The following is a 24,541-nucleotide window of genomic DNA, read 5'->3' as shown; positions in this document are numbered from 1 at the left end:
TCTGGATTGTGAAATTCGGAATCTCATTGTACGTACATATACATATACTGATTGCCAGAAGGAAGGTTGAACGCTCGGGAAGTTGCGGTAGGCTGGAAGGGAAAGCGACGCGTAAAGGTAAACTGCAAAGGGTACAAGCGATACGAGGTTAAAAATGGCAGAGCGTGGCAACGGTTGCGACTCGAGTATTCCCTCTAGGTAGGTACTTATATGCATCGAGACGAAGGGTGGTAGGAGTAGGAGTGAGTAGGAGCCTCGAGTCGGCAATATGGCTGACCAGATGTGCATAGGCAGAGTATCAGGGTGGTGTTAGTGCCGTGCGTTATTTATGTCGAACTATCGCAAATCTTGTCCGAATCTCGCGTGTTTTCATGGAATCGGTGATATATTGTGCAGAAGCAGGAATACGGCTTGCATGAAGGCATAGCATACGCTTCCGAGTCAAACAAACATGAAGTGAGTTCCACGTACTTACACGATACGGGATTGAAAGAGAAAGAGAAAGAGAACGAGGGTCGATCTGAGTCGAGTCGAGTCGAGTCGAGTTGAGTTTCATGGCTTCGACTACGATTTCTTTTTGTCCCCGGCTATTGTTTATGCCTTCAGCTGCAGGGCTACTCTTCCGAGGGCCCCGATCTCCCCTTTACACTCAACCCTTGTCTTTCGACTTTTCTCCGGTACTCTTGGTCGGTTTTTCGTCGATACGATTTTCTCCAACAGAACCCCTACTGCTAGAAGCACGAACCACACCGGGCAGGGCTTCGACCACAATTTTTTATTCACTACTTTTAAAGCGTCACGCAAGGTTCTATCAAGCTTCCTCCTTCCTTCCACATTATTCGAGCGTCCCTTTTACGCGTTTGTTGTCGCTGCATTTTCGGTCCTGATCTCGGTCTTCTCGTTCTCGTTCTCGTTCTCGTTCGCGGAGATGCATACATACATACTTACATATATCCCTACTTGCCGAGGCTCGCAGAGATCGTGTTCCAACGCTTTTGTGTATCATAAATGAGTAAGCTCGCCTCGTCGCTGTTTCCTCGCCCCCTATCTTTCCTCGTTTCGTGTCCGTTTTACATCGATGCGGTGCTCGCTTGCACGCTTCGCGTCAGATCGCTTCGGATTACTCTGCCCCATCTAAACTAAACTTATCGCGCATCTTTACAGACGCCCAAGATAAAAGGATGCAATGCGAACATTGCTTTCCACGCATTTGTTTATGTTAGATGAGCAGACATCGGTCTGCACGCACGCGCGTAGGGCATTTCACGATTTACCCCGCGAACAGAAATTTCACTCGCCCTTTTCCGCGACGATTCCTTCAGCAGTGAATGCATCTTTTTTATTTCAAGCGCAGTATTCTCAAAACTAATCACAGCTAACACTCAATAATAAATTCGTTCGATAATATTTCACACCGATCGGTGTGGTGCAGTATGATTCCTATCGTGGCTGGTATCGGAAAAATGATATCGGAATATCTTCTAAGATAGTCCGAGCCGCGATACTGCCGGACGTCCGCATGTACATAGTGGTCGCGGCCATTCAGTTATACATATGTAGATATACATACCTTAGCGACGCAAACGACATTCTCACGTATTTTAACAAATGAACCAATCCTGTAGTGGTTGAAAGCAGAAGACGATGGTATAGTGTTGAGAATTTCCATAATTTCGTGGGGCAGGCAGGGCAACGACGCGAAACGCGTGCATGCTAGCGTACCTATATGCGCGTGTACCCAGCTAGCTGCAGCTACTCTGCGACAGGGATATGTACCTACGTGTTCGTGCATTGCTGTTTCTCGTTTACGACGCGCGCGTTCGACTGAAATCCCCGCGACGTACCTTCGAAGCCGTCGAACGAAATCAGTTCATTTATGTGCGCGGAATATTTTAATACTCCCATTGCTATTTGTTGTTTTCGAAGGAAAACGGGTGGAAATGTAGCTGGCGCTGCGTAGAACCAAGTAGGGTGGATGTACCAGTAAATGAACACGTACCAGTGAATGGACATTTTTTATTAAAATGAGTAAAATAAGTTATTAAAAGAAGCAACTAATTAATTAGAGACTTCTTGTAATTTCTTGCTTCAGATCCAGACAATTTTTGCAGCACGTGGAGTCAATCGCGCTGCAAACATAATTTTATAATAGTGTTCATTCATTAGCCTTAAGTGTTCATTTATTGGTGCGTTTACCCTAGTACCGGAAATATCTGACGCGGTGGACTGATGGTACGCGCCAAGCGGAGGAGGAAGTGGCGTAGTATCTTTTCGTATTTCGCTTCGTTCTCGTTCTGTTCCCGTTTCTCCCGGTCGCGAACGGACCGTGGTCCTTTCGGACTGGTTCACGCACTGCAAGGTGAAAGTGCTACCTAACTTACCAGCCACTCTTACACAGAATCCAGTAGTTGATTTACCGATAAACCGCGCGCGGAAAGCTCCGCGGTGTCGTCTAGTTTTATAAGGGAATTTCGAACAATACCTTCCGCCGGAAGAATATCGATCGCGGTAGGAATTCTTCGCCGGCAATCTCGCGCGTAACGGACGAATTCTCGACTCCGAGAAACCTTGAAACGCATACCTATGTATATGCACGCGTACGTGCACGCTATACGCGACGAACTAAAGAGACACGCCGTCTTTTTCTTTCTCTTGTGTTTCAGCGAAGTGAGCATATCGTCGGCACGCGCGTCGGTAATGGTGTACGACGACGTTAACAAGAAATGGGTACCGAGTGGCAGTTCCTCGGGACTCTCCAAAGTTCAGTTGTACCATCATCAAGTGAACAATACGTTTCGCGTGGTGGGGAGAAAGTTGCAGGATCATGAGATCGTCATCAACTGCGCGATCCTCAAAGGACTGAAATACAATCAAGCGACAGTCACGTTTCATCAGTGGCGAGATAACAAGCAAGTATACGGTCTGAATTTCTCCAGTAAGGACGACGCCGACGCATTTGCCAGAGCGATGCTGCAAGCGCTCGATGTGAGTTTAAACTGAGAGAAAGGGCATTACCTAAGAGGAAACTACATACAGTTTTATGCGCCTTCTCGATTCCCGATCGATAATAGTCATCGATTTACGCCCGTCTGGATATGCAACTCTTTCATTAATAGACTAACGGTTCACCTAGGTGCTGAGCAATGGAAACAATATATCGAGAAGCCTTGCTCCCACGGTTGGCTCCACTGCCCAGCAGCAATCTGTTTTCCAGCAACAGCAACAGAGTAATGCTCAGTACGACGAGGATATGGGCTACAGGTTCGTTCGCGTCTATTTCTCGATTCGTATTTACCCTTGCCTTGCCAATCGGTGAAAAGCAGTTTTCTTCTGTAGAACCATGACCAGAGAGGATGTGGCAATAATTCAGGAACGTAGAATGTCTCAACAGGGTCAAGGTAGTGCATCTGGTTACGCTCTTTGTCTATTGTAATGCTAAGAAATTCGCGAGATCGATCAATCTGATCTTCCATTTGTGCTTTCCTTAGTAGCAACCAGCAGTCCAAACGCGATCTCTCCGAGTTGCCCTCTCGCTACTCAACAACAGCAACCAGCATCTCAGCAACAGCAACAGCACCAACCGTCTCAGCAGATCATGCAACAGCAACAGCAGCAACCGCAACAGCAGCAACCGCAACAGCCACCACCACCGCCTCAGCCACAGCAACAACCACAACAGCAGCAACAACCGCAACAGCAACAATCCGGTCATCACAGAACCTCGTCGGCGCCACCAGCCCCGCAGCCCCAACAGCAAACCATAATGCAGTCGATGCAACCGGTCGCTGGCCTGTGCACGGGTTCGGGACAACTGTCAAGCGGGCCTGCTCCTCCGGTACCACCTCCTCAGCCCCCTATCGCGACATCAATACCACCTTGTCCGCCGGCCATAATGAATTTCAACGCATCGGTACCACCGCCTCCGATGATGATGATGAGTCAGTACGCTCAATCGCCACCTTCCCAGTCGAATTTGTCCAATCAGCCGCAGGCCCAAGCGATTTATGGCAGTAGCCAAGGAAACCCGTACGGCGGTGCGCCGAACAGTGCCCAATACGCAAGCACCGCCATCATCGGGCAAAGTCCGTGTCAGTACCCCGCTGGAAATCAGAGTAACTTTTACAATAACAACAACCAAGTTGCGAATGTCTATCCGAGCGGGCAGCCGAATCAAGTGAATCAGTACGGCGGCAGTGCTGGTGCTGCTGCGGGGAATCAATACGGTAGTAGCAATTCGATCGGTCAGTACGCGAGTAGCGGAACTACGACGACCGGTCAGTACGGGGTTGGCGTCGGAGTCGGCATGAATATCGGCCAAGCAAGTCAGTCTCAGTACAGCGTTGTCTCTCAGGCGCAGGCACAGTACGGCAGCAGCCAAATACAGACACCTTCTAGTGCCACGAATCCGTACGGGACACCGTCGAACACGGTGAATCAGTACAGCAGCAGCGGTAGCGGCAGTGGTGTTGGTGGTGGTGCCAGTGCTAATGGCAGTGCCAGCAGTGCCAGCGGCAGTTGCGGAGGCAGTGGCGGTGGCAGTGGCAGCGGCAACGGCGGGGCTACTGTCGGTGGCAGCGGCGGTGGTAGCAATAACAGCAACGGCACAAGTGGTAGTGGCCATCACGCGGCACCGATTAATCCCAGTATTTACGCCCCCATTGGCACTGGTGGTCCTCAACCACCACCCATGATACCGCTGGCTGGCCCTGCAGCTCCACCTCCACCTCCGCCCCCGCCAGCACTACAAGCCAACACTGTCAATCTTAATCATCTCGCTGTGTCTGGCACTAGCGGATCAATAAGCTCCAATTGCACCAGCGATCCACCACCAGATACTAACTCGCTGGCGGCTGCCCTTCAAGCAGCTCGCTTGAAAAAGAAGCAGGTTCGTACCGCTTTGCTTAGTCTCGGAAGCATTTTACATGTTTGCTAGTTTGGAAATCTAGCGCGCTTTCCTTCCTCGTGGCTGATCGTTGTTGCTTCGTTTTAGCCATCGCAACAGCCGGTGGAGAACAGTGGCTCGAGTACCAGCAGCAGTGGAAGCGCAGGAAGCGGTGGAAATTACGGTACATTAGGAAGAGGCGGAGCCGGCGGTATGGCTTCTATGATGGACGAGATGGCAAAAACTTTGGCGCGCAGGCGAGCCGCAGTGGAAAAGAAACAGCCCGAACAACCGCCACAGGTACGCGAATTACTTTCCCCATCATCGCATCACTCTTGTCACCGGACTCGATCGATTACTCCCGGATCTGACCTCCCTGTTGTTCCATTTTTACTCGGATAGGAACCAGAAAGCTCGCCGGATAAGAAATCGTGGGACAAGAACAACACATCGAACACTAAATTCTCGAACGGTGCTGAATCACCGAAATCAGTCCGCAAGAGATTCGGTTCTGCTTCCGAGGACACGCTGTTGAAAGTAAACGGGGTGAACGAAGGAGCCGTGTTCACTGCCCAAGAAATGGAAGCGTTCAAAGTGGAAATCATCAAAGAAGTGCGCAAAGAATTTCAAAAGATGAAACAGGAAATCGTAGAAGGTAAAGATACTCGTGGTCGCCGGTCTGTCGCGTATTTGCTCACGTGTTTCTTTCTACACTTTCAGCGGTTAGAACGGAACTGAGTAGAAGATAAAAGTTGCGACAAGGACCAGTTCCACGTGTAATGCAGAGAGGAAAGACAAGTTTTCTATCGAGTATAAATCAGTCGACACGAAGTCACCAACGGTCGTACACAGCCGTGTCTTTTACTACGTATGCGTGAGAATGAAGCGCAATTATACCCTATGTATATCAAACGTGTACGCGCGTAAGTAAGTACGTTACAATCTAACCTAACGAGTGCTCTAAATGGACCGTATATACTTTCGTTGTTTACTATATCAGTGGTAGGCGACGTCGACTTTGGAGAAAATCGGTTCTAATTCTGCCAATTTAACGCACAACTGATCACGAATCGACTTCGTACAATCGTACAATTTATCCGTTACTGTCAACGATTCACGTGCTCTTTTTATTCCGTTAACTCCACGAATACGCACAGCTCGATACATTCCAATACGTGAATACATTTCGGCGATCCTCTACATTTTGACTATCCATCTACACCGTTTTTATACGTTTTTATATTTTTTTATCATCTCTCGTACGATTCTCACGGAAGAAATGAGAAAATTGATGTTGCAGTTCATATATATTCTATGTATCTATAATAATAGCCGTATATACGCTGATCTGCACCGGCTTATTGGCATTTATCGCAATTAACGAAGATAAAAAAAGAAAAGAAAAGAGAGGCAGGGGTTGTAAGGGAAGGAGGACGAATAGAAAGATAGATGTAGGAGAAAAAAGATGAGAACGGTGCCCATTCCGTAGAGCACCGGTGATTTCATTTTCCTCTTTCTTTTCTTATTTCACTCTTACTTGGAAACGCTGCAATATCACCGCCGTCACTCTATGTACAATACCTACTTACTAGATGTCGCACATCTAGCTGGACACGAGTCACGTAAAACGAACGCGAACGAATTCGTTGGTCGTATCGACGCCACTTTCATTTCGCTTTGTTTGCCTTCGCATGGTTTTCTAAGGATTTGTAACAACCGATTGTTAAATCGACGCGGGTACCAAGTACGCAATGATACCTAATGTTCTAAGGTTCTTCCGATATGTCGAAGTAATCGTTCTTATTTTAGGCGTAATTGTATAAGTATGTATTACCAGCTCTAAAATTTTAATCTGGTTTCAGTCAACCATTTCTAGTCGTATAAGAAAAGAAAAAAATCAGCGGAAACACACTGCTCACGATAACAATCATGGCTGAATCGGATGTTCCGAGGCAGGAACATCTTCTCTCGAAACGTACGCGACCATTCTGTTCGGCATTCTCATCGTTTCACTAGTCTGTCGCAAGTGGCAACAGCTCCTGTAGTCTGGGGAGTCACGCGCAAGCATGCTACGCTGCTGCAGAGCTCTCTGTTCGTTCATGTTCTCGCGCAAATTCATTCGCTTGTGCGCGGTTCGCGTTACATACACTTTCATCCGAGCCTTTTCATTCTTCGAAGCGCACTTCTCTCGTACGTCGGAAACTCTCTCGTATCGATCTTCCAGTACGACAGTATTTACATGTAATCATTTCCCCGTGCCGATTGTTAATCCTACGTCAGATGCGTACCCCGCGGAACGAAAGGTGTATTCAAGCCAAACGGAACATGTATAGGTACATATACATACATAGTTATGCGAGCGGCACTAGCGTAAGGTTCCTTTTAAACCTTTCTACGAACAACGTACGATAATCCGAGTCTCGTTGAGGCGTGCCCCGGTTTTCTACGCATCGTATTTTCACGTTTGTACGCGCCTCACGATGCTCTGCTCGCCACCACCATCGATCGCTTCACGATCGATCTGGTGGATCGGGTAAACGCGAAACCGCACTGCCACCAGATTATACATATATATATATATATATATATATATATATATATATATATATATATATATATATATATATATATATATATGTATGTATATATATATGTATGCGTGTACCCAATTGTAAAATTTCACCAAACTGCATACGTTTCATCGGTGGCTGCATTCTACCGACGATTCCTTTCTTCTTTTACATTCTTTGACTGAAACTCTCCGCAGTATATGTATGCATGAACGAATGAATGTATGTATGTATGCATGTATGTTTGTATGTGCGTAAGAATTTATTGGGATCGCGTGTGCGCCGTCTTCTGGAAGTAACGATGCGTCGGACGCCGATTCTGAGTATAATACGTATGTAATTCGTATCCTGGCGAGCACGGACGGAGGTACTCGCATGTATAGAAAAGTGCGTGTGCTCTGAAAACGCGCGCGCAAATGTTTCATTGTGTTGCACCGCGCGCGAACGGGTCGGGGGAGAAGGACAGGAGGACGTACAGATTCGATGGGTCGACGCGGAAGAAGCGAATAACACGGAGTTAGGGAACGGCTAACCGGAAAACCGACTAGTATTAGACGCATTTATATTATATTTAACATATGTATATTTATATATACATATATCATAGACGGATAATTTTAATACATTAAGATTAACGCGCCAGCGTTAAGAGTATTTGTTACGATTGAAATTATTTAAGGAGCGCGAGAGAAGAAGCTCGATACCGAGAGTCGGTGCCGCGTTTTGCGGCAACGGCGGGTCGAATCGAGAAGTGTATCGTGTGTGTCCAGGGCCATTATAAACGGTGTGTATTATAATTACTGTACTAGCAGGCAAATACACGTATAAAGCAAACGCAAAAATTACATGTGAAACGCTATTTTATGTATACAACACGCGATGGAAGCGGCGATGAGAGATTATCAAGTACTTCCTTCTACATATTTGCTAGCAGGCTTTCCTCGCGTTCGGTGATCCGCACACGGTTACCGTCGATTATCATTTCTATCCGATACAACGATTTTTGTACATACGTACGTGTATAACAGCGTACAACGCATTCAGGCTTACGTTCCGTCGTACGCGGCGGTTGCGCGACTCGTCTTCGTCGTTTCTCGTCATTGCTTACGCGCAGGATTTCGAACGCGGCAAAGTTTCGCGCCTACATCGATACCGACATCGACACCCGGATAAGTACGCGCGCGGAAGAAAGGGGAGGAAATGTTGATGTCGAGTTGTCGATGCTATATGGACTTGGCGATGTCCTATGCCCTATATACTATCATACATACATATGGTGTGCACGGAGATTGGGAGGCATCGAACGCAAGTCAGAGAGATGGGCGCGATTCGGTTCAACGGTGACAACGATGGAGCGCATCTCCGACGCATCGAAGAGGACCTCGACGAGACCGCGTTGCGTATTTTGCTAAAATTTTAAGTAATCGCGGAACGCGCGAGAGAAATTTGTACGAAATACAGATAGCAGCGTTAGTACGAGGAGTTGGAATCGATACCGAGCACACTGTTTCTTAACACGTATCTTGGAAATAATTTGTATGTAAATGAATGACGAAACAATAAAAAGTATACGCTGAATCTGTTTGAATAGAATTCATTCCTGTCGATCCAAAACATATTTTTCGCGACGTGATTTTAAGTAGGTACCTACAAGATAAACCCAACGTCTCCTATAAATTTTTATCACCCGATAACCTAAGTACAGCGCTTTCGTGTAAAATCGTCAATGTTGAGGGGTCATTCCGGTTAGCACGCCGATAAATTCAGCGATTTTCAGGAATTTTTTGCGACGGAAATAATTATAGTAATGGAATAAAATTTTTTTCTATTTTTTAAACTACATTTCTACAGTAAATAAAAAATATAAGAGTAATAAAGTTATTGCTTTTCGAATGCTTTGGAAAGCGGTCTTGGTGACACGTTTAAAAATTCATGCCTCGCTCGTGAAGGCGGCTTCAGCTTTTAGACTCATCTGAACCGAAAAATCCAAGCAGATTTAGTCGCTATTGCTCGGACTATAATTTTATTAGTGATTTATCTTAAAAATTAGCAAAATGCAAGAAAAATATTTTTCAGCTTTTTTCTTTTCCTATTTTCGATTTTAAAAGTAGGTTAGACTCGATGAAAATACTTTGTTGCAGTCCCTGGCGAGAGTCACAGGTGTGCAGAATAAGCAGTAAAATTTATAAAGCAATCGGTTCGGTAGATTTTGACATTTTATCTTCACGATGTGGACGAATGACGTTCCGAGAAAAACGCGTTCAAAGTTTTCATTTATAGAGACCGAGCCTCCGCGTTCTCTACAAAATGCCTCTGTAGAAGGCTAAAATAAACGAAATTTGTTCATGAAAATTTAACAGTACATTCTTGAGGATATTTCAAGCGAATCGATTAAAATTTGTTCAAATGCCGCTGCTGGTCAATTTGAAAAATTTGGTTCCGAGAAAAATGCGTTTAAAGAGCCATTTTGAAAAGAAAAAAAATAGCTTGAAACTATTTAAGATGTATACAATAAATATCTGTAAACAGATTATCGACTTATTTCTTTGTTTACTCACAAACAATTGTCAAAGGTACGCTACGTTTTGTGCCGTTACAGTGGTGTTACCCGTTAATGCGTAGCGAGGATCAAAGCGTGATTTGCTAAGAGCATGACGTAAGAGAAATCAAAGAAACGAAGTTGGCAATCGCGTAAGGAAAAGAGAGTGAGAATAAGAGAAAGGAGGGGCCCCGGCCGGCTAGAGGGGAAGGGGACCGACTGAAAGACGCATGTAGTCTAGCACGAACGATTGGCGTCGCGTTGTTACATGTACTCGTCTGTTGAATGATCGGTACTGCTCCTTCTAGGCGTGTATATAGTCAAAAATCGTATTTGTGTCCTGTTACGTCACGCGGTGGGTGCGACCTATGCGTGTTTCGCATCTCCTCGCGTCACGCCGCGTCGTGCCGTCCGTTTTCCGATCAATAGGACGAAGGAAAGCGTGGCGCGCAACTTGATCCAACGAAATAGGAGTTGCACGGTCTGTGCTGGCCCAGCCGAATCGGCGTTCACTCGACGAATGACGGAGCGCTGAAACGAATCGTCGAGTATCGATGGCGATGGTTTCGCGTGGCACCATGCGACCGGTTGTGCTCGTCTGTTCAGCTGTGCAATCGTGGTTGCCTCCGCGCGGCGACTGGTTGCTCGAAGGCGGAAGTGGACAAAGCCGCTGAAAGCAGCGACCGTGAATCTCGTTTCGAACGGGTCAGGCGGGAAAAACGAGGTCAATCGTCGTTAATGCCGCGTAGCGTTGGCGGCCGAAGAATCGAAGGAATTGAAAGGAGAAGAGGTAACTGCGGCAACGCGTGAGTGCGCTTGCGCTCGAGGAAACGCGGACGACCACGCGACGCGTTGCTCGCGAAACGGGAAGACAGGGAGAGCAGGGGAGAAACAGCCGGCGCAGTGGGACTCCGTGTGACGAACACGGCCGCGGCGTGGCGAGCAACCGTAAGGGCAACGTTCCTTCCACTGGAATAAACTATACCTAAGCAATAAAGCGTAATTTGTTGCGTGACAGACGGCACACGGAACAAGCCTGGGACGGAGTAGCCGATTAGAGGGAAGCGTTATCATCTTCGGTCCGAGCAGTCGTGGGAAAGGCAACGCGGTTGCCAAGGATGAAGAGAAGGAGGCCAAATGGTTCGTGGTAAAGGAGTAAATCCATCGCAGGACACTGTTACGGTATCCGACCGTTGCTCGTAACTCATAACCAATAACTCGTAACTCGTCACCGTTTCTGATCGGCCGGCTCGACTCGGCTCGGCTCGGCTCCGCTCGGCTGGGCTCGGCTCGGGTTGTCTCGCTTCACTAGTACGTAATAAAACTTGACCCATTCCTTTCGTTTTGCTTTCAGTCTAACTGTGTTGAGAGTAGATCGTGGACGCGGTTGCTCGCGCGAATACCGATCGACTGACTCGTGCGAACGTACCGAGTCGCGTGAGTACGCGGCTGGCGAGAACGAGAGCCGATGATTCCACGAATAGAAGATGACGCGATACACGATATAGACCCTCCCACCCAACCTCTCGACCACCCAACCACCCATCGGTAAAGGTACTTCTACAGCTGATTGTGAGCCAGCCACTAGCTCACGCGACCCACTTGTTTTAGCAGAGAAAAAAAGAAACGCGTGCAGAAGCGTGCGAGTAATGAAGGAGACCGCAACAAAGAAATTCTCTGTGCCTTATCGCATACTCGATGCCCTCGTTGCTTCGTGGATATTTCTGGATTATATCGGTTGGTGCACAGCCGATTAGCTGGTAGTCGGCAGCTTACGCCGCATGCCCCGCGCTTAACGGAACCGTCAGTTTTCCATCGAACGAATCCACTGTTAAACGTTAAGGAGACGAACGCGGGCGATTGTTGACTGATCGATCGACCGTTGCGTGTTTCAGCTTCGAAGGGCTACGAAGGGATCGAAGCATCGTGCCGGCGGTCGCGCCGCACCGCGCCGCGCCGTCACGTGACATGAGGAAGCGGCAAAGATCGTTGGTCCGCTTCGCCAGCTAGAATTCCCACTCACGGACTCCGGAGCAATTCCCTGCATGCATAAACGCGGATCGTCGGAATCCCACTGAGTTATCGAGACCAGCAGGACTCGTCAGCAACTTCGAGAGGTTACAGTAGATTCCGAAGAGAAGCGTGCACAGAGGAGTGAATAGCGTAGGCGTTAGGCCGAAGCAATGGGAATGCAAGTATGAAGGAAGCGGGCAGAAGGGAACTGTAGGTCGGTCGAATTATTTAGGACCACGAGCACGTAGTCTACGATAGGCGGCGAAATCGTCCGGAGGCATTGAAAGCAGAGGCGTGAAAGCCGAAGGGTGTCGATCGGTATGAACTAATTTGTAAGGTAACGAAGAGCGCCGCGCCGGGAGAGCGGACAGACAGACGCGTAGGAAAATCAAGGCGGAGCAGTGCCGTAATCCTGGGGGTCCAGGGTTTCCGCATAGTCTATTAATAGCTGGTAATACAGCGGTGGTGGGGCGGTGGCTGCTCGCGTGTGAAAATAGAAAAGAATGTTTTTGGAATCCAATTGGACTTGGTTGGCCGAACGATGGGGCAATATGGCCGACTTGGCCGAGCGGGTGGACGATCTGATATGCAGTTTCGACTCGGCTGGTGATACGACCATGGATACGTTATCGATGTTGATATTCGGCTGGATGTTATTCGGATTGGTGGTACTGTGCGTCGGGAAATACGTTTACAATCGTTTCGTTTTGAACGAGGTCGCTTCCGCGACGGTATTTGCCGCCAAGGACGGCTACGTCGTTCATGGTGATAACGTCGGTGTTAGTAGCGGTGGCGGTGGTGGTGGTGGCGGCAGCTCTATCGGTAGTGCTGGCAAATCGGTTTTGCCCAGCAAACAAAAAGTCCCCGTTTCTGTTTCGGCCACTTTGCCAGCCGGAAAGTCTTCCGTAACGAGCGGCGGCGGGAGCGGTGGCGGTGGCACCGGTTCCGCTTCCGGCCCCGGCCCTGCCACCCCCGGGACCACTTCCGTAATCGGTACCACGCCATCGGCTTATGTCCCGCCAACTCCACCCGTTCGCAAACGCCTGACCGCCAGAAAAACTTCCGGCGCTTTGATCAGCCCAGCGAGGAGCTCCAGAAGCTTGCATCTGCCGACTGCGACGGGTGCAGACGCCGAGGCGGTGCGCTGGGTCAACGAGATTATCGTCTGGCTTTATTCCGATCCTGCGATTCTCGATCAAGTATTGACTGTTTGGGTCGCCTCTCTCAACCAGTTTACCACCAACTCCGCCGACGAGGTGAGTCAATGCGCGCGATTCTGCCAGCAGCGTCGTTGCGAGTCTATAGGCCCCTAAGTACGTAGGGGAAATGCGTCTGAAACGATCCCTCGGGGTAAAATGATTCCTGGCTGTTCTGCGGCTAGTAGCGCTGCTGTTTCTTAATATCGATGTACCAAAGTTCAGCCTGGACGTTGTCAAGTGTCGCACGAAGTGACGTGTAAATATCAGGGCTGTGTGTGTTATGAATAAGAAATAATCGAAATTACTGCCTTTTATTTAAAGTAAGGTCTTTTTCAATGTTGCGCAACTTTTGTCATAAACGGCTCAGCGTGACAGCTGTTGCTGTCGCGAATTTAATGACAATTCAACAATAATTTGACGTTTATTCAAAAGTCAGATCATCCCTCTCTAGTAGGGTGAAATGATCCCAGGAATCCCAGGGGGTGCGTGAAAAAATTTGTGTCTGTGAAGCTGATCTGATTTTCTTGTTTTTATTCATTGATTATGTGCCAAAAATTATCTAAGATTTGATTTTTTTTTAAAATTGTTTTAATTTATTATGTTCGCATATTTTGTGGCTCAGTTTAATTACTGTTTTTATTTAAATAAATCGATGCTTTTTAATGTTCGTCTTATTTACTAGCAGTAGGTATAAAACGATCCTAGAGGTCATTTTTCTAGGGATCCCTCGTAGAGATCATTTTATACACATGGGTGTACAAAATGGTCCTTTAGTATGCCTTCACATAAATGCGAATAAAAAATATAATTGATCAGGTAGCTAAATTCGATCTAACAAGGGAAGATCCCGAACCCGAAAATTCAAAAAATTCTGAAACTTTGTGAATATGCAGGGGATTTCCTCCTGATTACAACACAATTTTTGTTTACTGCGTAAACTCACTCGAAGGGGGTGAAATTAACCCCTGCAAATTCGGTTACTTTCCGATTTCGTATTATAACTCGCGGATTGTAAGAGATAGAAAAAAAGTTTCTAGACAAAAGTTACTTCTTTTAATTAGATCTATCATTTGACAAAAAAATTTATTTTACAGTTTACGACTTATAACTCAAAATCCGAAGATAACCGGATTTGCAGGAGTCAATTCCACTCCCTTAGAGTGAATTTGTGCAGCAAACAAAAATTGTGTTGTAATCAGGAGGAAATTCACTACATATTCACAAAGTTTCAGAATTTTTTGAATTTCCTGGTTGGGGATGTTTCCTTGTAAGTCCATAAAAAGGTAGATAAACTAACTTACAAAAACTACTTTACTTTCTAGTCACGAGCAACTTTCCCACAATTCGTTGTTCTTACTAACAATTAGTATTTGGTTGCTCAGCGTCACCACGCCCGCGTCATGTTTCAATTGTTGTATTCTTGTAGCACGGAGTTGGAGTGGAGTTTGTTCGTGTTCTTCCCGAAACCCACCCGCCGAATCTGTCCAATATCTTCTGCGAGTGTGATTCCAAAGACGACGTGGTATGTATCTGAAAAAATCCCGACATCGCGCGTGTTGCGGAACGATTTTAATACTACCATTGCGACAATATTATCGTTCTGTTATAGACAATCACCTGCGATTGCGAAGCTACTCCAGCATTGCAGTTGAAAGCGTTTCGTCGGAGAGCTGAGAAATTAGAAGTCAGTCACTACCGAGTAAACGTGAACCGTTTTCGCGCGCGACTTAACGTCATTTGCATTACCGAGAAACTTCTTCTGGATTTGAAATGCGACGGCTGGCCAGAGGTTGGTACCTATGCGGTATATAATGCCCGCAAAGATATGGGGAGGTCGTAAAAGTGGTAGCGCGTGTCTGTTTATGTTTCGATAGTCGGAACGAGCGAATTGACAGATCTGTGGGCAGATAAGGGGCTCGGGCCTCACTCAGGGCCGGCCTCAAGGCTCAGGGCATGTGGCCTGATCAGTACGGCGGGGCGGAAAGTGTAAATTTCAATATTCAGTTCGCCTGAGCGCGGGATAGTTGACTTTTGATTAACCAAACACAACTGTTAAAAATTTTTGGAAAAATATTCATGTCTGCAGGTTCCTTTTTCTCCTAAAAATGATCATATAATCATATAATCATTTTTGACATGAATATTTTTCCAATTTTTTTTACATATTTTTTTATATATTAAGACATGAATATTTTTCCAATTTTTTTACATATTTTTTTATATATTAAAACATGAATATTTTTCCAAATTTTTTTTGGAAAAATCCGCCCTACTGATCGGTGGCTTCCCTTCCAAACAAAAAAAGAAGAAAGGAAGAAGGAAGGGAGTTGTATCAAGCGCCTGAAAGACTGAGCGAGACAAAGTATCAACTCTCTCTCGGCCCCGCCCAAAATAAAATCCTGAGTGCGCCACTGGCCCTGAGACTCAATTCCTACTGATATTCCTACAACAGTATACCGCACACGGCCCTGGGTGCCGGGGCCTCAAAGACCGCCGCTGTTCCAGTGTTTAATTTACGATCTCCCTATATCTTTGCGGGTACCACACCTTCTACCGGCTTATCTTTACCACGCTTTCGACCTTACCTGTGTTTTGCATTAGGTGAAAGTTTCCCTGGCCCCTGTGGGCACGATAAAGAAAGATCTGGATGAGAACCAGCTGCAGGAAGTTGTAACAGAAATCGTGACAGCCGCGCTGCGTGGCACCAGCGTTCATCTAAATCTGTTCCAATACCCGAATTGCCCGCGCCTATGGAGGGAGCCGGTCACGCCGCAATCAGGCTTCTCAATGCCGGTCCATTACGACAGTATGGTTAGTCCGTGTATCCTATGAAACCATCTGCATTGCGCACCACCGAACCTATTCCGATGAATTTCCTCTTCGCAGAATACATCCACCGGCTCGCTTCCATCTCAGCGACAACGGGTACCAGCTCACAGCCAGCTCACGACGCAGAATCAATACGTGGCCGGTGACAAACGATTGCTGGTCAAAGTGGTGAGAGCGGCGGAGCTCGGGGGCGAGCAGGGTGCCGTGGAGCCGTATTGCATCGTCGAACTGGACGATCCTCCTCAGAAGAATCAAACGTCCGTGAAGAAAGACACGCGAAATCCACTCTGGGACGAAGCATTCCTATTGTAAGTCACAGCGGGAATAATGAATTCTCCAATATAGCCAATCGAAAGCATAGTTACGCGCGAAAACTTCTCCAACGTCGCGCATTTTTACCCGCAATTTATTATTCGCAGCGACGTGAATCGTAACACGTCGGAAGTGTTGTTGGAAGTTTACGACCGTGTGAATAAATCTCAACGATTCTTGGGCCTGGGAATTGTCGGAGTGGACGAGCTTCTGGCAAATCCAAGTCAGCGACAGATAATACCCCTTCAGAATCGGCCCTACGAAGAAGACAACATTACGGGCACCCTAACGGTCGAGGTAACTATGAGAACCGATTAAACGGGGCAATTTAATCGCAGAGTCGGCTTGACGCGTTACATTGGATCCAGCTGTAGCCTACGATGATCTTGTTCGATTCGCAATACATATTTCCTTCTCCCTTTATCGCGCGCAATTTCTCTCTCTCTCTCTCTTTCTCTCTCTCTCTTTTTCTCACTCTCTCCCGGCACCCCGCTTTCTCTCTCTCTCTCTCTATCTCTCCCCCTCTCTCGTTTCTATCTCTCTTTTCTCAGTTTCTGTTCATCGAGGGTGCAGAGGTGCCTCAAATTGGGAACAAACCTTACAAGGTGAAGGAGACGATAAAGCCTGTGTCACCGACTCCTCGTATCTACAATCCGACAAATCTCATCAGCGACAATAGTCTGAATTACAACAATGGTAACAGCACACTTATCTTGTACGACTCTACCGTTCAATCCGAAGGGGGTAATTACCAATTACTTATCTGAAAGGCATTGAGTTCTTATTCACGAGTGTGAAATGATAGTGATACCCCGTTAGTGCCTGATACCCCTGTTATGAGCCGCGATCCGCGCCCCCCCCGAACGCGATCTATCAACTCTCTGCGTTTCATACGAGCTGCGATGATCTCGACGCGTTTCTCTTTTACCTGATTCACGCCGCAGGTGTTATCTGTTTCCCTATCGACGTTCGCCGCTCTCGAATTCCTGCGCATTCCTCGCTCCACGTAGATCGGACCGCGTTTTATCTCTTACTCGCAAACATCGCTATGTATCCTACACGCGCACGCGACCACATACATATAGCATTTAGCGTATAGTAATTCGCATGAGATATGTACACGTACGGTTTCTTTTGTTTTCTTTCTTTATCCCTTTTCTTCTCCTCGCCCCGTTCTGTAACGTTCGTGGTTAACACCGACGCAAGTCACATGTTTTTTACGCCCGTCTGCCGTCGCGACGACTCTTCGGCGTTATTTCGGCTACCAGATTACCGAGATCCCCTCACGGATAAATATGACTCGCATGTATGCGCAATAAGCAGGCGCGTAAGAGCGGATGTATCGGTAAACGCGGGAATTCATCTGGTAAACGGAATGACCGACGATGCTTCGTAGAATAGGACGGAAGTAGAATGTCGTAACCACCCGTAACGCCCTTTAAAACATTCCTTCTACGTTCAGACCAAAGGCTAGGGAAACTGATCGATGATAAAACGGAATTCGCAGACTATCTGATGAACGGCAACGTCGTTGACTCGCCTTACAGAACTGGCCAGACCAATGGGAACAAGGGAACACTGATCGTGCACAGCCAGCAAAGGGTATGGTCGATAAACCTGCACGTTCGATAAATAATACAACTTGCGAATTTCTCTTTGTCCTTAACTCCTGTCGACCCACCGAGTGGTGCATCTTTGTCCTGTGCTTTCTTTTGCAGCAACCGGAGCGGCAGGTGGTTAAGGTAAGCCATTGCTTCACGTGGTGTCCATCGCTCTAGACGCCCTTCACGCTGTCGAAGCCCTCGACGTCGCTTTCGTTACGATACTAACTACTTACACGTGTATCTGCACATTGGACACGCGCTCCCCTTCCATTCGGGTATTCGCGAATCCTCGCATTAGATCAGATCTCTAATCTTCAGCTCGTGTTGTCCTCCTCTGTCCTCGGTGAAACGACTCGAGGATAGTCGACGGTAACGATTTCTAGCCCGAGTTTATCGTGTACGTATTCTGTGGCAATTACGACGTTCCCCCTTGCTTTCCACGAGGATTACTAATCACTGTCGGTTGGTTGAGTGGTGTGTGTTTGCTAATTCAACAGGTCGCACTGACGGAAAGCGGCAATTGGCACGAAATATCCCCAGAGGTAATTATACTCGTTACTACACGTAAAATCAATTCTAGCTTTTCCTTTGGTTCCATCCTGATTCTACTCTGTTTAGATACCTACAGTGGAATATCCGCCAGATCTAACGCGAATAATCTGCGTCTGCGTCTAACCGTTCTGTTTTGGTCGTTTCAGCATGGACCGAAAGACGCCAGCGCGGCGGAAAGTACGCCGAATTCTTCCAACTCTGAAGGTAAATTGTCGATAGCGGAAGATGATGTTTCATAAGACGCGCGCCTAACTCGTAACCACTTTGTCGCAGAACGAGGGAGGACGCGAAGAAAACGTCGGGACTTCTTTGGCACGATAAAGAAACGACTAAGCCGATCGAAAACGAGGAGCAGATCGGTTGGGCCCGAAGGCGACGCGAATCACGAGGATGCCCACTCCAGATCTATATCCGCGGACAGAGCGCGCGATCCTGGCTCCGGTACGTACGTCGGTCGGTCCAACATTCGCAGGATCATTTAAGGAGATTCTGTGTTGTCGATTTTTCATTGATAGTTGGAGTAGTTTAAGTCGCATTAAGTCTTTGTCGACAAGCACAATGCAACGAGCACAAATAGGTACCTAAGTTTATCGGATCGTTTGAAAATTCAGCGGAGGGAATGCCATTGTTGACGCCAACGCCCATGCTAATGCTAATGCAAATGTTCAAACGCGACTAACAAAATTACATTGTGCAAAAGATCGTTCCGCTTGAATTTTATAGCTGGTTTATCGATACCAGGGAGAGAAGAGCAGTCGAGGCGTTCCAGTTTGAGTGAGGCATCTGGTATAAGTGGAGCGTCCACCCGAACTTACGTCAACGAGGCTTCCACTCTAGTTCTTGAAACGTTGGAGAACGGTATTAAAAAGTAAAGAAGTTGTTGTTTGAAAGTGCAAGGTGTCGGGTGTACAGACAACCAAACACTGATACATGTTTGTTGGTCTCTCCAGGCATTATTTAGTACCGCTGTCGCTAGCGCAGAAGAGTAAGTGGAGGAAAAAGGGCACCAAGCTTCACATATTCAACGATCACACCTTCATAGCGAAGCACATGACCGGGTAAGCGGCTGATCGCGGTGGGGGTGGATAAACGGAGGGTAAAGGTACAACGAGGCGCGTTTGATTTCAGCGGAACTGTGTGCGAAGTGTGTAAGCGAACACTCGCGAGAAGATTGGGCAAACAAGGCTACGAATGTAGGGACTGCCAAATGAAATGTCACAAGCACTGTCACGTTAAAGTTGACACCACTTGTCCCATGTCTACCATTCAAAGCATCGAACTGTAAGTGGTCAGTTTTTTCGTTCTAATACCGAATCAACGAACGTCGACGAACGAACGTGTACATTAGGGTGGCCCTTATTTTCGACTTTTCGAGTTTTCTTCGCGGCACCCCCCAGAATAGTGTAAATAATAAAAAAAAGTCTGTTTAAAGTAACCTTAAATGTCAGTCTTAAATGTTTAAAAAATAGTCCTCGAAAATAATATTAACAATTTTTCTTCGTCTTCATAAATAAAAAGTGTTCGAGAAGGATTTAAACTTTAAAAATTTGAAAAATAAAAATGTTTTTTTTTAGTTTTTCGGACTTTTTCGAAAACCGTTTGTCGCACGAGAAAAAGTAATCCTTGTCTGGATCAATAACTTGGAAGATATTATATAAAATCGACTTTGTGAGCTGTTAAATAATTATTTAAATGTCCAAGGGCCCAGAGGCACCTTTTCCCGTTATCCTATCAGGCTCAAACTTTATCCAGATTTTTTTTTATTATTTGTAACTATCCTGGGGGGTGCTGCGAAGGAAATCTTGAAAAATAATTTCACCAAGAGTAAATAAGAGCCACCCTAGTATACATAACTACATACGTGAGATATGTACCTATGTAACAACAGTAACGTAAGTCAAAACGTTCGCTAAACCATTAGCTCTAATTCTGTTTTCTTTTGATTCGATTGTCGCGTAAGGTCTCTACTGCCAGTGCTCAGTGAATAGAAGGGGTAAGTTTGCGACAACGTGGCAATTCTTTGTACCAATGTTTCCTAATAATAAGTAGCTGCGCATGTACAACAAGTTCTCTTGTCGCAACGTAATGAGCATCGATACGTTGCACTTGCTGCCCTTCCTGTCTTTTTACTCCATTTCGTTTTAATATTAAAATATTACTCAGGTCCTCTTGTCCTCGCTCTTGCTTTTCCAACTATGTACCTACTCACTAATAGCTCCTTTCTCATTCCTAGGTACCTAGACAATACAGAATTTTGTCGATAGATTTTTGGGCATCTCTTACTACCGTTTGACTCTAACAAGTACCTTGTCAGTTGTCTGATTGCTCGTCTAGCGTAAACGCATACCCACGATACGCGACCAATATCGCCCTAATAAAATGTCTCAATTATTTCTAGATCTTACATAAAGGTACCACGGCTCGAGCGAAAATCGTCGATCCGTATATGCTGAGCGAATCTTGGATGGCGAAGAGCTTGGATGCGACGCGCCGCGCGAAACTGTTCCACCTGCTACAATACACCCGTATAAGTCTAGGAAGGACGAATAACTTTTTCTCCTGAAGTTTGTTTAATCGAATCGCTTCCATTCGTTACACATAGGTACACACGTTCACAGTCGTCGGAAAATCCGAGGCTAATCTCTCTACACGCTTTATAAACCGACTGTAAAGAATTGCTCGCGTGTGTATGTACATCCCTATACCGATTCGCCTCCAAGCACAGATCACTTTAGAACGCGAAAGCACCTTTATACTATCATCCGCTGATTTTATACCCCTTCTGAGCCGACACGAACGAACACGAATATGAGCCGCGTTCCATATAGGTACTTTGGTACGAACGCGAACGCGAAGAAAGAGTACAGAACGGGCGGGAACCGTGTCGATATTGCTAAAGTTTCTCCCTCGATGAATCGGAAAAATTGTTCTGCATTTATAATAGTTAGCGACGGTAAGAATTAATGCCGTTCAGCGTTCGTTATATCGTGAACACGCGGTCCAACTTACCTACCACTATACAGGGCCATCCATTAAAATTGCAACCTACGCGCACGCGAACAGACGAAAATGGCAACACCGCCTCACGGACGCATTCCACTGCAACCATTCACCGGCCCGGCGTTCGGAGGGTTGCCAGCGACAGGTGGACAGCAGTGATGCCCGAGCTTCGAAAATTTTAGGATAGTCTCTTTCAAATTAACGTCGCAAAAAGCTATTTCAAATTTCCTGGCCCGGGTTGAAGAATTTGGGGCCTTTTTCGTATAACTTTTAAACTATAAAACAATGCAATTTGCGCCGAAAAATGCGAAAACATTATTTCCTCTTAATCATGGATAATTTAAAATATTTTACGTTTACTTAATTTCTCTTTTATCAATTTTTTAACCATAATTGTTGTGAAAAACTTTTGCAAACTGTTTATTTGACACTGTATTCAATGCTCTTTTTAAAATTCATGACGTTGATAACAAATAAGCTAGTTGTTTCTGTATCATTACTTTCATAAACTGAGAAATTAAATTTTTATTCAATTATGTGTTAGTTCTGCAAACCTCAGAATCTATTGTTCTGTTTTTTTTTTTATATAATTTTATCCTTAATGCAGCATAGATCGGACGTAACGGGTAACTAATGGGGCGTGTCTTTGATTGTAGCGGTGTTTGATTTTTTTCTAGAATTTTTGTGTCTGAATGTTTTAACCTTTTAGCTACTCAACGCCACGCCTATACCGGCTTCCGTTAATGTCATTTTTTGGAACGATGCGCCATTATTGTGGCTTTTACACGCAGGTGGCGAAAAATCTCTCCGTACAGGGTTATAAGACGCTGCGGTCTACCCTGTCGTAGCTAAAATTTTATAAATTAAGTCGAGTCCAGTCGACATTGTTTTCAAACCTCATTACAGTGATCTGGGGTGCGAGTGGCAAACCGATCATAAAAGCGGAGCGCGCGGCTCGCTTACCTGGACCGGGAAATTCCGCACAGCTCTTTGCGACGTTAATTTGAAAAAGACCATCCTAAAATTTTCGAAGCTCGGCCATCACTGCTGTCCAGCGGTCGCTGGCAGCCCTCCGAACGCCGGGCCGGCATATGGTTGTAGTGAAATGCGTCCGTGAGGCGGTGTTGCCATTTTCGTCTGTTTGCGCGCGCGCAGATTGCAGCTTCAACGGACGACCCTGTACTCGTCCAGTTAATGCTATCAATTCTCCTATTCACGCGGCAACAGCACAAATCCACATAGTCCATTCTCTCACCCACCTTTCCTTCTTTTCTCTCGTTCGTTCTTCTAAGATTCTAAGAGAATCCGATACCACGGAACCACGGAGTCGCGATAGAGTCGAGAAATCGAATATATTGTCGTCAGTGCCTCTAGACTCTAGACACTATAGCTTCCTGTAATCTCTCAAATGCCGTATCTCTATCCTATGAAAGTAATACTTTTGACAATATTTTTTACGCTATACAATGATGAAATGCAATCGAACATTTGTACACGCACACTCCTGCCCATGTACCTTGCGTATAAAACGCATCGCGCCTTCGAATGTTGCGCATTGCTGGTTACCATTACCGTTGTTGTTATTACTATTATCACCATCGTCATCGGCGGCAGCAGCAGCAGCAGCAGCAGCAGCAGCACTATAATTATAATTGCTATTATCAAGATCAACATTGGCATCATCATCACTATTATTGTAATTATCGACATCAGGACGCAACGGTCGCAGAAAATTTAGGATTACCACTCCGACACTAGCCGGAACATGCGAATGTTACGATAACGATAATAATAGTGTTATTGTGTCACTTTAAGAGAAATAATATATGTATTATCATACGATTCTATATCGTTCGAAGATCTTTAATCCGTGTGTGCAATTATTTCCTTACCTCCTCAATTCCCCCCTAAATAATTCCACGTGGCTGGGCTAAAAATCTAAGCAGTAAAAGCATAGAAACCAGAGAAGACTGCGTAACGGTTGGGCTGTTGGGTAAACAGCAGAGATGGAAGTTGACGTATTCCGAGGGAATTGCAGGAGATGTTTGGAGGCGTGGTCGAAAGTGGTGCAGCGTGCAACGTGCAACGGTGACCCAATTTGAGGTTAAAGCTCCAATTTTCGCCGAGTTTCAGCGGGGTGGGGATCGAAGATGGGACGTCGGCGACGGACCGCCGCGCTGCGCCCCGCTGGTCTCCATGACGATATGACGTAACGGCTACGTCATTGAGAAAGCGCAACGACCTGGCCGTACTTACGTTCCCGCATCACCGTTGGCGACGTTGGGCGACGGATTGGTGGCTGAATGGGCAAGTGCAGCGGATTTTCGATCGTCCCAGTTTCAATGGATAGGTATAGATACGTTGCGGCTGCCTAGCGCTGTCAGCTGGACGTGTCCCCAACCATTTATGCCCGTTTCATCGACAGGTTCCATGTTCCAACTGTTTCCTCGCCGGAACGGGACCGTGTCGCTAAACTTCTTTATCGGAAAGACACATAGAAATGGAATGGAACCGTGCGTGTAACGTGGGCGCGCGATTGCTCGGCCATTCCCGAGTTCAAAGCAGAGAGGTTCAGAGGGATAAGCTCCAATCGAGTTTATTCAATCGCGAGCTCGGAATTAGGACACGTTGCCGGCGACCTTCTCAATGATGCGTATGACGTCACCAGTTTCAAAGGAAATCTAGGCCAAACGAACCAAGGAACGTCGTCGCTCGGGAGGTGTATCGCGGCAACCATCGTCCTTCTACCTCCGTGATCCAACCGTCGCGATCAATGGCGGGGGGGGGGGGGCGAGGGGATTCTTCGATTGTGACGCTGCGAAGATAAAGGGGCGTACTACGCGCTGGAAGACTAAAACAGAGAGCGCAGCTTATTCGCTCGGAGAGTTACTTATTGTCAGGCACGTATAGGAGCGTCGCGGCGCGCCGGGTGAACGGAATCTCACCCGGCGAGGCGATCCTTGAATGAACTATGGTATTTCATAGCTGGCCCGAGCGGAGATCTAGGTCGAACAAGGGTCATGAATGGCGTCGCTTGCTCG

At 46.6% G+C, this 24,541-nt stretch overlaps 2 protein-coding genes across 14 annotated transcripts; both read left to right on the top strand.

The window, feature by feature from the left end:
* The first annotated feature begins 230 nt into the window (after nt 1-230).
* On the top strand, nt 231-9,030 carry Ena (ENAH actin regulator enabled). 2 transcript variants are annotated; one of them, XM_076824021.1, is made up of 8 exons: nt 231-456; nt 2,664-2,985; nt 3,134-3,261; nt 3,337-3,398; nt 3,492-4,885; nt 4,991-5,182; nt 5,285-5,537; nt 5,603-9,030. In XM_076824021.1, exons 1-8 carry the CDS (start codon nt 452-454, stop codon nt 5,629-5,631), a joined length of 2,385 nt encoding a protein of 794 aa, XP_076680136.1. In that variant the 5' UTR covers nt 231-451; the 3' UTR covers nt 5,632-9,030. The 2 variants fall into 2 exon arrangements, with proteins under 2 accessions (XP_076680136.1, XP_076680135.1); XM_076824020.1 differs by having other exon boundaries at nt 232-456; nt 3,489-4,885.
* Nucleotides 9,031-10,283: 1,253 nt separating this feature from the next.
* LOC143375170 (uncharacterized) lies at nt 10,284-23,367 on the top strand. Of its 12 annotated transcripts, none has more exons than XM_076824008.1 (18): nt 10,284-10,939; nt 11,010-11,131; nt 11,887-13,260; nt 14,630-14,725; nt 14,813-14,992; nt 15,805-16,014; nt 16,090-16,340; nt 16,452-16,641; nt 16,896-17,088; nt 17,852-17,946; nt 18,063-18,086; nt 18,446-18,490; nt 18,647-18,704; nt 18,774-18,941; nt 19,224-19,368; nt 19,451-19,558; nt 19,629-19,781; nt 20,899-23,367. In XM_076824008.1, the coding sequence occupies exons 3-18, from the start codon at nt 12,508-12,510 to the stop codon at nt 20,951-20,953; spliced, it is 2,724 nt and encodes a 907-aa protein (XP_076680123.1). In that variant the 5' UTR covers nt 10,284-10,939; nt 11,010-11,131; nt 11,887-12,507; the 3' UTR covers nt 20,954-23,367. The 12 variants fall into 12 exon arrangements, with proteins under 12 accessions (XP_076680123.1, XP_076680122.1, XP_076680124.1 ...); XM_076824007.1 differs by having other exon boundaries at nt 11,010-11,173; XM_076824009.1 differs by having other exon boundaries at nt 10,284-11,131.
* Nucleotides 23,368-24,541: the final 1,174 nt, after the last annotated feature.

This window comes from Andrena cerasifolii, chromosome 12 (assembly GCF_050908995.1).
Source record: "Andrena cerasifolii isolate SP2316 chromosome 12, iyAndCera1_principal, whole genome shotgun sequence".
Taxonomy (NCBI): Eukaryota; Metazoa; Arthropoda; class Insecta; order Hymenoptera; family Andrenidae; genus Andrena; species Andrena cerasifolii.
Note: the sequence above shows the minus strand (reverse complement) of the source record. Positions and strands in the feature narration are given on the sequence as shown.